General features: G+C 36.7%; 1 protein-coding gene across 7 annotated transcripts in view; it reads right to left on the reverse strand.

Annotated features, from left to right (window-relative positions):
• Positions 1-13,831, reverse strand: part of LOC127835267 (dedicator of cytokinesis protein 9-like) — a 176,169-nt gene that overhangs the window by 49,649 nt on the left and 112,689 nt on the right. For 5 of the 7 annotated variants that reach the window (XM_052361609.1, XM_052361608.1, XM_052361607.1 and 2 more), the window contains 4 exons: positions 9,734-9,912; positions 6,932-7,247; positions 4,845-4,859; positions 2,434-2,566 (listed from right to left, as the gene is read on the reverse strand). In XM_052361609.1, the coding sequence (XP_052217569.1) occupies positions 2,434-2,566; positions 4,845-4,859; positions 6,932-7,247; positions 9,734-9,912 (643 nt within the window). Of the gene's footprint in view, positions 1-2,433; positions 2,567-4,844; positions 4,860-6,931; positions 7,248-9,733; positions 9,913-11,447; positions 11,511-13,831 lie in introns of all 7 variants that reach the window. The other 2 variants (XM_052361610.1, XM_052361611.1) reach the window with 1 other exon arrangement.

Genomic DNA, 13,831 nt, shown 5'->3' on the forward strand with positions numbered 1-13,831 from the left:
TCTTTCCAAATATTGAATTTTCTCTAAGAAGGGTCTTTCTTGAACAAAAAAAAATCCATAAAAGGGCAAAATTGTCCCTGATTAACCTATGTAGATTTAACAGGCTAATCTGGGATAAAAACTTAACGCACATAAAGCCCTGTTTTCCAAGATCAAGGCTCATTTGCATCATCTCATCAGATGTGATAATTATCATGTGACCTTTTAATGTTTCACGTATGTGTGTACAATATATTCCATATTGTGTGGTTCTTGAATAATTAATCCATGATGCAGGAGTCTGTTATAAAGTTATTGTTAACGAAAATAGGAAACAAAACACTGATATAGGCTTTTGATTATCATTGGAAGATTGAATTATTTTGTAACAGGGTGCAGAATCAACGGGGTTTCCCGGGTATTACACATGGGTTGAACAGAATGTAAACACACCATTAAGAACTTTATTTTTGTGAATATCTCAAGTTATTGAAATACATTAACAAAAATGCATAAAAGCATAACCATGTACAATAAATGCAGAAGATACCGAACGTTTTATTAAGAGCACAGGCTTATTAAATTATTAAATAAAGTAATTCCCATGTATTTCATATTGCCATAAGCAGCATAAAAATTGGTCTTTAATGCACTAGTTGAAATTCTTAAGAAAAATAATTTAAACAAGCGATGTGTTTGTGAAACACTATGTCCCCATATATTTGACCTTTGACCTTAAAGGATGACCTTGACCTTGAATTTTCAACACTCAAAATGTAGAGCTCCATGAGATACACATGCAAAGTCATGTGATCCTGCACCCTGGTAAGTGTCCCGTTTATTTCCGAGTACTACATTTCTCTTGCAAACATGTTTTCACGGCTTAAGAATGGCAGTACAAAAAGTAATGTTCAAGGTGTGTTTGAACTGATTTAGATATCACATTATGATTGGACAAAATAAGAAAGTACCATAGGATACATCTGATGATCTCCCAAAAAAATAATAAATATTGATACTTGCACACCAACACCAAAAAATAAACAAGAGATGTGTTTGTCAGAAACACAATGCCCCCTATAGCGCCGCTTTGTAACCATATATTTGACCTTTGACTTTGAAGGATGACCTTGACCTTTCACCACTCAAAATGTGCAGCTCCATGAGAAGTAAATAAGAGATTGAATGGAGAAATTATTTTTTTTTTTAATTTTTGACCTTTGACCTTGAAGGATGACCTTGACCTTCCACCGCTCAAAATGTTCAGCTCCAGGAGATACACATGCATGTCAAATATCAAGTTGCTATCATCAATATTTAAAAAGTTATGACCAATGTTAAAGTTTTTGGACGGAATATTTGACATTTGACCTTAATGGATGACCTCGACCTTCACCTTTCACCATTCACAATGTTCAGCTTCAGGAAATACACATGCATGCCAAAGATAAAGTTGCTATCTTCAATATTGAAAAAGTTATGGCCAATGTTAAAGTTTTCGGAAGGACAGACAGACGCCATATATTAGACATTTGACCTTGAAGGATGACCTTGACCTTCACCTTTCACCACTCAAAATGTGCAGTTCCATGAGATGCACATGCATGCCAAATGTCAAGTTGCTATGTTAAATATTGAAAAAGTTATGACCATTAAAGTTTTCGGACGGACTGACAGACTGACTGACTGACTGACGGACAGTTCAACTGCTATATGCCACCCTACCGGGGACATAAAAATAATTCTTTATATAAAATTAAGTCTTAAAGTTTAATATCAACCATTGGACAAGACCGTCACTAAACGACATCAATGAAACAGAAACTTGTTATAATAAGTTTATGAACGTTTGGTGGAACATGCAGATGGTAATATGTATATGATGTGTTGTAATATGCATATATTGATTGTACTTGAGGAGTGGGATGTCCTCGACCTGCTCACACCTATTCACGAGGTAAATAAATTGTATTGAATGGAAACAACAACAAAACAAGAGATGTGTTTGTCAGAAACACAATGCCCCCTACTGTGCCGCTTTGATTTTTAATTGTTTTTTATTATTTGGCAAGTACAGATAATTAACCCCCTTTGAAGCTTATTACTTCCCTTGGATTTGTTTTTTTTACAATATCAAGTTGCTATCTGAAGGGACATAGAAGTTATGAGCATTTTTCAAAACCTAAACGCAGAAACCTAAACGCAAATTGTGACGGAAAGACAGACTGATGGCCCGATCACTATATGACCTCCTTCAAGGCATAAAAACAACAAAAAACATGTAGATCTTCTGTAGTTAAGGGCCCAGTAATGCTACATGAACGCAATTGTTCACATTTACCTTGAATGACCTTTGCCTCGCTCCTTTAAGGAACCCGAGTCTGTCAAAACATGTAGATATTCTGTAGTTAAGGGGCCCAGTAATGTTACATGAACACAATTGTTCACATTTACCTTGAATGACCTTTGCCTCGCTCCTTTAAGGAACCTGAGTCAGTCTTTGTGTCTGTAGACGACCCAGAGCTTGAATTTAGGGAGCTTGAAGACCCGGCAATCTGTGACTTGAGATCCTCCACATTTAGGTGACCTTGAAATGTCAAAGGGCAAATACTCAACACAAGAGGTTTTACATCAGCCTCTCTCTATGAAAACAGGGTTTAACTCTATACCACTTAGATAGGGGTATGTGCAAACAGCATAAAACCAGAACAGCCTGTGAGTACTCACAGTCTGTTCAGGTTTTAAGTTGTTTGCTGCTCATGAGTATCTAAAGCTTGGAGATGAAGGCTTTAAAACTTGAATCTAGCTAGAAAGGTATTTATTTAAATATAACTTTGTAAGGGACTACAAATGTGTAAAAATAGGTATCTAAGTAGTAAATGGTTCAACCGTTATAGGTCATTTCACCAACAGAATTGTTTGATATTATTGTATAAATCCAGTTAAAGGACATTGAAAAGTTAAATGGCATAATATCAACACAGATGTTCTTTATTCATGTGTGAGTCCACATTCATTAGTTAGATAGAAATGATACACGGTTAACATTCAACAGAGATGATTAATATTCATGTGGTTATTATTGTAAACAAAATGAAATGTATGACAAAATGGTGTTCTAGCTTTTTATACAAATTGATGTTGGCAATACAGAAACCGACTGACTGACTTGGAATATTGAAGAACAAATTGAGCTACTTTCTGGGAGAACTGGCTTAATGCATGTGCGTAAGCTGTCGTCCCATCAGTGATGACACTTTCTGCTCTTATGGAATTTTTTGTTTAAAGAAAATCACTTCCAAACAAAAATCCAACCAAGGAGTAAAGTGTTGACAATACTTTACGCACACGTTTTAGGCCCAACTTTCCCTGAATGGGACTCAATGTGCAACTAAACAACCCTGTTATTAAGTTCATTTTAAACATAACATATCCAAAACCATTCTGGAATTTGTATAGTATAGGCAAAGCAATAGCAACTATATGAAATATATGTCCGTAGAGAAAACTATTTTGCAGGATTATATATATTACAACATGCATGGACCCTTATAATAAACACTAAATGTGAAAATTATTCTTTAACACCAGCCCCAATAAAAGTTCCAATTTAATAATACAAAATCTCCTTTGAATATGTACAGGAATTCATAGACACATCATTTTGATGCAGAAACTAATGAACACTTTTGGATTTTTCACTTAAATAAGCCTAAGGATTTTCTTTATGGACTTATTGCTGTCTTCAAGATGTGATTAGGTAATAAAATGCGTGAAAACTAAGTGGTGCATGTCTGATTATTTAAATATGTGAGGGAAGTGATTAAAGTAAAATATAACAATTGATATTCAATGCTGGATTTTTTTTTATAACATTAGCCTGTATCAACATTGATTTTTAGTGAAATTCAATAAAGTATTTAGTTGTTAAACTGAAAATATCTTTTACATTAAATTATTTAAAGTACACAATTTCACACTGTGTGTTCTTAATCTTCATGAAAATCCACCATACCATTTAACAGAAGAAGTAAATACTGCTGAAGTTAAAACTTTCCTTATAAGGAGCATTAAGAAAATAGGCCTAAGATATTAAAGTGATTTCAATCATGAACTGGTAGAAACTGATGAAAAGTAATGAATTTTAGTTGATTTATAACAGATAAAATGATTATATAATTATATATATATATCAATAAATGCCCGCTAATATTTATATATGACTACATGCTATATGATCCGTGTCATGAGAAAATGGGTCTTATGCAGTGTTTTGTTTTCACCATTTTGGGAATAGGGCCGGTCCCTTTGGATTGGGAAAATTTGTGGCGATTTGACTAAATTTGGTAAATTATTGTTGTCATTGTTTTGCTACAAAGTTCTTCAAAATTGAGAATACACGCATTTTCAGTTTTATATTTACTAAGGTTGAACTTATATGGATGGGATGTGAACAAAATATTGAGATCTAAAATATATATATATATATTTTTTTAAACCTTCCATTAGGAATTTTTAGCTCCAATTTGGGAAAAATATACCCTTTTTTCCATTGAAAATGGGGCCGATTACAGGACCCGGTTTTGAATGAAAAAAACACTGTTATGCCATATGCAGCCAGCATAGATCCCAAACAGCCTCTGCATTTGCACAGACTGGTTAAGAGTTGTGCTGTCCGCGTGAGCTCATTATGGATAAGACTGGGCAACTGCACAGGCTGGTCTGAAGCTACACTGGCATAAGACCCATTTTCGTATGATGCAGCTGATAAGATATACTTTCAAATAAGGTTCCATATGCCCAACATTTTCTAATACAAGCAAGATGGGGGACAGTCATAAGTCAGAATTAATAATAATGTATACCTTTGCCATACGGAACTGAAAACATTCACAGAACAGTATTAGCATTGGGGTCAATAAACAGAGGGGTAGAAAATAATCTTGATGCATGGAAGTAATAAATGAGCCATGATCTGTGAAAAGGGGGTTTAATGCATCTGCATACATTGTCATCCCAGATAAGCCTGTGCAGTCCACACAGGCTAATCAAGGACGACACTTTCCACTTTTATGATATTTCAGCATCTTTTAAGCAATAGTCAAGTGTAGGCGGAAAGTGTCGTCCCTGATTAGCCTGTGCAGATTTATCAATGCATTTAACACCTTTTTCACCGAGCACTGCCCAAATATAACTTAGTTATAAAAAATATCCATAATTATATTGATCTAACATACAGTTATCAAGAGCCTCATAAAATGTCTTTTGTTTAAGTAAAGAACAAAGATAAACAAGAGCTGTCAGAGGATAGCACACTTGACTATTCGATTGCTTGACAGTATAACGTAAGCCATCATGGAGAGGGGGGTTTAATGTGGGTGTGTTGTCATTTAATAGATGATCTTTCAAGAAAAGGAAAAAAAGAATAATATTTTTTATTTATTTTTTAAATGGGGGGGGGGGGATAGGGATTCTGAGGTGGGGCGTGGGGGAAAGTTTGGATGAAGTCCATTGTGGTATGTCAGGTAAGTGTTGTTTTGTCAAAGTATGAATCAAATCTGATCTTAAATAAAGAAGTTACGGCAATTTAAGCAATATTTATTAATCTGACCTTGAGAGTGAAGGTCATTCAAAGGTCAAGGTCAAATTCAACTTGCCAGGTACAGTTACATCATGATGGTAAGAAAGTATTTGAAGTTTGAAAGCAATAGCCTTAATACTTAAGAAGTAAAGTGGATCTAAACACAAAATTTAACAAAATATTCAAAGTTACAAAGACAAAAAAGGGCCATAATTCCTACAAAATCCTTGATACAGTTGTCTGCTCTTGTTTATAGGTTGGGATTATGTTGGTAAATAAGTATACAAAATATTTAAGCAATATGTCAAGGGACATAGGAAATATTTGGGGTAGTACGCAAACTTTAACATTTGCACGCTCACACTCACGCTCACGCCGATGCCGGGGTGAGTAGGATAGCTCCACTATTTATATTTCATATATAAAAGTCGAGCTAAAAAAGGCTACAAAACACAATTTGGTTATCGCTCCGTTTGTATATTAATATGGTAGATACAAAAATATTCTTCAGATTAAGAAGCTTATTTTGAAAATACAAGCTCATTGACACAAAAGAAATTTTAAAAGAATCCAGAAATTAGCCATTTTTTTATGGTAAATGAAACTTCTAATCAATAATAAAAGCTTCATTGCATAGAAGTTTACAAAGGAAATGACATTCATAAACAAAAAGAGATGTGTTTGTCAGAAACACAATGCCCACTATTGCGCCGCTTTGAAATAAAATTTCAATATACCATTTGGCAGGTTTAGAAATTATCTCCCTTTAAAAGCTTATTACTTCCCTTGTATTGTATTTTTCGACTTTTGACCTTGAAGGATGACCTTGACCTTGACATTTCACCACTCAAAATGTGCAGCTCCTTGAGATACACATGCATGCCAAATATCAAGTTGCTATCTTCAATATTGCAAAAGTTATGGCCAATGTTAAAAGTTTTCGGACGGACAGACGTACAGTTCAAATGCTATATGCCACCCAACCGGGGGCATAAAAACTGTATTTAGAATTTCTTATGGATAACAATATCTTCAGTTTAAGAGAACCTTACACAAGAAATAACAAGCAATCTGGGACAAACAAAAATCAGACACATTCTAGGAAAACTGGGCTTAATGCATGTGCATAAAGTTTCATCCTAGATAAGACTGAGCAATCTGCACACGCTAATCAGGGAAAACACTTTCAGTCTGGGCTGGATTTTGGTTCAAAAGAGACTTCCTTAAAACCAAAATTCCATAAGACTTAAAGAGGAAAGTATTGTCCTTTATTAGTCTTTGCAAACTGCAAAGCCTAGTCTGGGATGATACTTAACATTTGTATTAAGCCAGTATTTCCCAGAGAGTGGCTCAAATCTTTATGGGTCTCACTTTTAGTTCCAGCTATCATGTCAAACACAGAGGAGTCCCTCTTGGTCGGCTCTGCTGGCTGTGGCAGAGATATACCACTTCGAGGCTTGGGCTGGGCCGTGGGCGTGTACCCAGAGGATGTTGACCCCTGGGTGCTGCCCTTTTTGACCCCATCCCCCTTTGACCCTCCCTCCACTCCATTCACGAGGGAGGGTGTTGAAGGAGCATGTGAGGGGGACTGAGTCTTCTCTGGGTCTGACTTCACGAGGCGGTGCTTGTTGTCCAGTAGCACAGATATAAGGGGCAGGTAAAGAGCCGCTATTCTGCCTTGCAGGTTCTGAAACAGATATCATAGGAAGGTAAAGGGCTACTATTCTGCTTTGAATGTTCTGAAACGGATATAAGGGGCAGATAAAAGGTCCAGTTCTGCCTTGCGGGTTCTTAAACAAAAATTAGCTGAGTAAGGTAGTTTTAACCCTTTACCACTCAGATATGCACTGTGAAGTAACCCTCTACCACTCAGATATGCACTGTGAAGTAACCCTCTACCACTCAGATATGCAATGTGAGGTAACCCTCTACCACTCAGATATGCACTGTGAAGTAACCCTCTACCACTCAGATATGCACTGTGAAGTAACCCTTTACCACTCAGATATGCAGTGTGAAGTAACCCTTTACCACTCAGATATGCACTGTGAAGTAACCCATTTACCACTCAGATATGCACTGTGAAGTAACCCTCTAACACTCAGATATGCACTGTGAAGTAACCCTTTACCACTCAGATATGCACTGTGAAGTACCCTTTACCACTCAGATATGCACTGTGAAGTAACCCTCTACCACTCAGATATGCACTGTGAAGTAACCCTCTACCACTCAGATATGCACTGTGGAGCAACCCTTTACCACTAAGATATGCAGTGTGAAGTAACCCTCTACCACTCAGATATGCACTGTGAAGTAACCCTCTACCACTCAGATATGCACTGTGAAGTAACCCTCTACCACTCAGATATGCGCTGTGAAGTAACCCTCTACCACTCAGATATGCGCTGTGAAGTAACCCTTTACCACTCAGATATGCACTGTGAAGTAACCCTCTACCACTCAGATATGCACTGTGAAGTAACCCTTTACCACTCAGATATGCACTGTGAAGTAACCCTCTACCACTCAGATATGCGCTGTGAAGTAACCCTCTACCACTCAGATATGCACTGAGAAGTAACCCTCTACCACTCAGATATGCGCTGTGAAGTAACCCTCTACCACTCAGATATGCACTGTGAAGTAACCCTCTACCACTCAGATATGCACTGTGAAGTAACCCTCTACCACTCAGATATGCACTGTAAAGTAACCCTTTACCACTCAGATATGCACTGTGAAGTAACCCTCTACCACTCAGATATGCACTGTGAAGTAACCCTTTACCACTCAAATATGCAATGTGAAGTAACCCTCTACCACTCAGATATGCACTGTGAAGTAACCCTTCACCACTCAGATATGCACTGTGAAGCAACCCTCTACCACTCAGATATGCACTGTGAAGCAACCCTCTACCACTCAGATATGCACTGTGAAGCAACCCTCTACCACTCAGATATGCACTGTGAAGCAACCCTCTACCACTCAGATATGCACTGTGAAGCAACCCTTTACCACTCAGATATGCACTGTGAAGTAACCCTCTACCACTCAGATATGCAATGTGAAGTAACCCTCTACCACTCAGATATGCATTGTGAAGTAACCCTCTACCACTCAGATATGCAATGTGAAGTAACCCTCTACCACTCAGATATGCACTGTGAAGTAACTTTTTACCACTCAGATATGCACTGTGAAGCAACCCTCTACCACTCAGATATGCACTGTGAAGTAACCTTCTACCACTCAGATATAAACTGTGAAGTAACCCTCTACCACTCAGATATGCACTGTGAAGTAACCCTCTACCACTCAGATATGCACTGTGAAGTAACCCTTCACCACTCAGATATGCACTGTGAAGTAACCCTCTACCACTCAGATATGCACTGTGAAGTAACCCTTTACCACTCAGATATGCACTGTGAAGTAACCCTCTACCACTCAGATATAAACTGTGAAGTAACCCTCTAACACTCAGATATGCACTGTGAAGTAACCCTTCACCACTCAGATATGCACTGTGAAGTAACCTTCTACCACTCAGATATAAACTGTGAAGTAACCCTCTACCACTCAGATATGCACTGTGAAATAACCCTCTACCACTCAGATATGCAATGTGAAGTAACCCTTCACCACTCAGATATGCACTGTGAAGTAACCCTCTACCACTCAGATATGCACGATGAAGTAACCCTCTACCACTCAGATATGCAATGTGAAGTAACCCTCTACCACTCAGATATGCACTGTGAAGTAACCCTCTACCACTCAGATGTGCATTGTTAAGCAATTGAATAATAAATAAAGTACAAGACTATTGCCAAGCAATATATGTCTCCTACCAGCTCCACCATTGTCAGAAATTCCACCATTGTCAGATTGTTTTGATATTTTTAAATATTTGTTGCCTTAGCAACCAGATTTTTTGACGTAGGAACAAAATGAAATGACGTGCATAATGTCCATATTGCCATCTATCCATGTGTAAGTTTTTATGAAAAAATATGAAGAACTTTTTAAGTTATCGCAAGATCCAGAAAAGTGTGACGGACAGAGCGCAAACCATAAGTCCCCTCCGGTGAAACCAGTAGGGGACAATAAGATTTTCTTTCCAAGATTCAAGGTTTGAAGGCTGCATTGGAACTCTTGAAAACATACCTTCCCAAAGTACCGATCATCGAAGGCGTGTTTGGCGAACTGGTCTCGCAGGACGCTGATTGCACATCGCCTGGTTTCCTTCGCCTCGTTGAGAGCCAGCTTGAGTTCTTGGAGCAGGAGACCGGGCAGGTAGTGGGTCTTACGGTATTCCTCGGACAGTGTGTAGTCACTCTTCAGGTCTATATAACAGTGATAAGAACTGTGTTAACTCTTTCCCACTTAGAAGCAAAGTGAAAATTGCTATGTGCAAAAAGCATAAAACCAAAACAGCCTGCGAGCAACTTGCAGTCTTTTCAGGTTTTATGCTGTTTCCTGCTCATCAGTAACTTAGGGTTTGAAATGAAGCCTTTAAAACTTGAACCTAGTAAGAAAGGTATTAAATTATATTTAAACTTTCTAAGGGAATACAAATGAGTACAAATGTTTATCTAAGTGGTTAAGGGTTAAAAAGCAGATAGCATTTTTTTGTGGTTTTATGTTCGCTTTTCAACATGGCAAATAATTGTGTTCAGGCAGATGTCTATGCAATTATTTATTTATTTTTTAGGTAATTATTTTTTCCCGAATTAGGATGAAAAATGATGTAAAAACAGACTGCCAGGTAAGTGTTAAGTAAAATAAGTATACTTTCTATGAGACATGTCGTATGCACATATGGACAGAATAACACTCACCATTTCTATATATTTCTATATCCCTGCGACTTTAAGGTCCTAATAATAATCTGTTTGATGGCCTACAACCTATGACTTATGCCAGTTGCATACAGTATCGTAATGGTGATAATTTATATTTTATGTTTTTTTTAAATGATGAAAGGAAATAAATTTGATTTCATCAAAAACATAAGGTTAGATAAATCACTAAGCAAAAGAATAAACAAAGCAAAAGTTTTCCTTCAATAACATCGATCCATGTGTTGAGTTTGATCAATTCAAATGCATGTAAAATATTCACAAATACTGTTTTTACCATACATCCATGAAAAATATCAACTAAACTATCATGGGCCTAAAAGGCTTCACAGTTTATGATGATGTTTAGCTCCTCATTATTTCTATGAAATCATAATATACAAAAGTATGACTTTTAATATTTTTCTGCATTTTTTCTGTTTATTTATTGTAAAAACAAATAAAATAAACAGATATTTTTTATTTATAACCACTTCTAAAATACAATTTGATTTTGCACTAAATTGGACAATTATAAAATATATCTATTTAACCCTTTCCAGAGGCAAAGTGAAAATGGCTATATGCAAACAACATAAAACCAGAACAGCCTGTGAGTTACTAGCAGTCTGTTCCGGTTTAATGCTGTCTGCTGCTTACCCGCATCGTAGGGTTGGAAATGAAGCCTTTAAAATTTGAATCTAGTAAAAAAGGTATTTAATTAAATTTAACCTTCTGAGTGACTACAAATGCGCCATAATACGTATCTAAGTGGTAACAGGTTAATTGTTTGTATCAGTGTCTGACTATTGAGTATTTAACTACCATAACTTATTATAAATATTATTTATAATAGCACAAGCATTTTAGGATGACAGCATTAACAATTAAACAACAATACATAAACTTCCAACGCAAGGCATAGACAACCTCGACAAATTTAATATCAAAACACAAACAAGGAGCTTTTAAAAAGGGAAAACTGCCAAACTGCACACATGCAAAGCAAAATATAAAGCTAAATCGCAAACAAGTGTCACCGTAATTCAGCCAGTCAACAACCACCAAAGCATAATTATGTGCAGCCTCATGTGAATTCCAGTCTGAAACAATGCCTTAAAATCAAGATGCTCAAAACTTGGATTGTTGGTTTGAATTGTTTGTATCAAAGTCATTGGATTTTTTGCAGTTCTTTAACCCATTTATGCCTATTGGACTCTCCCATCCTTCTAAATTTGATCAATTTATTTCCAAAATTAGGGATGTCTAGTATATTTATTTCTATATTTAGAATATTTCTTACAGAAATTCCTTTAAGCAAACAGCACAGACCCTGATGAGTCGCTGCATCATGAGGTGTCTCATCTGGGTCTGCGCTCTTTGCCAAGGCCTGTTTTCTATACGCTAGGCATAAAAGGGTTAACAATATCCAAGTCATAATATGCTGCCAGTTCACCTAGTAACACTCTTCCAGAGTACGCTGAGTTTACCAATGCTAGTTGAACACCAAGGGGGTAATCACAGCTGAGTTTACCAATGCTAGGTGAACACCGAGGGGGTAATCACAGCTGAGTTTACCAATTCTAGGTGAACACCGAGGGGGTAATCACAGCTGAGTTTACCAATGCTAGGTGAACACCGAGGGGGTAATCACAGCTGAGTTTACCAATGCTAGGTTAACACCGAGGGGGTAATCACAGCTGAGTTTACCAATGCTAGGTGAACACAGAGGGGGTAATCACAGCTGAGTTTACCAATGCTAGGTGAACACAGAGGGGGGTAATCTCATGATAGTTAAGATGGCAACGTCCATACACAGACAGGTTTATATTTTATTTCACTGATATTTCTTTATAAACCACCAGAAAGCATAAAATAAATCAATTTAAAGAATATTCTTTATTATTAGACTTAAGTCTATTAATTGTCTGGTGAATACAGGCACAGTATCTTACTAACTTAGCTAGCTGGAATGCTCACAAATTTATCAGTAATTAAATTATAGTTATTTTTACCATTTAATTTCATTTCAGTTTGTGTTGACTTCACCTAAGTGCATTTGCAAGGGAGTGGTAACTGCCCATGTGTCTAAGTGACATCTATATGGCAAATGCAACAGTACACTTTACTTAGTTCCATGTCGTATATATACATCATATACTGTAGATAACTTATGAAAACTAGACTATGCGCACAGACCTTCACTTTGAAGATGTGAAAGGGTGGACAGCAGACAGCAAGGTGTTCTCTGGGTGAGACATGCATATTACATGCAGAATACAATTTATACTAATCGGCTGTGACCAAATATTAAAGATGTGTTGAAAGTCCAGTTTGTTGTAAATTGCCGCAGAGACCTTTTTGCCAGTGTTTCATTACAAAATGACTTTTACAATAAAAGATGTCACAACAATAACAACAATAATAAAAGTGAGAACAATCTTTACACACTGTCTAACCTCATAGTAATACAGTTTTATCAAATATTAGTCTGAGTACTAAAACAACATCAACAACAACCTAGCTACAAGACATGAAGCCTATGTTAAGGAAATCAGGTAAGATATCAATCGCTAACGCAGAAAAAGCCTTTTTATCAGAAAACAGGGTTTAATGCATGTGCTTTAACCCTTTGCATGCTGGGAAATTTTTCGTCTGCTTCAATGTCGTCTGCTGAATTTCTAAAATTTGCAATTTCTTCGATTTTTTTCAAAGAATAATATCAGAATAGTAAACAGTTTGGATCCTGATGAGACGCCATGTTCTGTGGCGTCTCATCTGGATCCAAACTGTTTGCAAAGGCCTTTAAAATTCGGTTCCTGCACTAAAAGGGTTAAGGAAATCAGGTAAGATATCAATCGCCAATGCAGAAAAAGCCTTTTTATCAGAAAACAGGGTTTAATGCATGTGCTTTAAGTGTCACAGAAAAGCGTGTGCAGGCACAGTGGCCACAGGCTTATCGGGTACGATACATTCAGCTTTTATGACATTTTTTATTGAAAGGATATCTCTCCTTAACAAAATTTAATATTAAGTCTAGACGAAAAGTGTTGTACCTGATTAGCCTGTACAAACTGCACAGGCTATTCCGGGACGACACTTCATGCTCATGAATTAAGACCCTTTTTCCAATGTTCACCTTAAATATATGTGCTCAACAGAAAGTCATTCACTCATATTTCAAACATCATGGAAGCATTCTAAGAGACAATCATGTTTTCATAAACTTAACCTTCTCTCACAAACATTTGTAAACCTTGCTTTACAAAAAAGAAATGCCAAAATAAATAACCTGAAGAACATTTGAAAAAAAAAATACATTAAATTTTTCTGAATATTTAAGAAACAAAAAGGCCATGGGCCCTAAGGCACCCACCTGAAACCTAAAGGGACAAAACTATTCTTGAACAAGATGTGTTTGTCA

The sequence above is a fragment of the Dreissena polymorpha genome, chromosome 6 (assembly GCF_020536995.1).
Source record: "Dreissena polymorpha isolate Duluth1 chromosome 6, UMN_Dpol_1.0, whole genome shotgun sequence".
Taxonomy (NCBI): Eukaryota; Metazoa; Mollusca; class Bivalvia; order Myida; family Dreissenidae; genus Dreissena; species Dreissena polymorpha.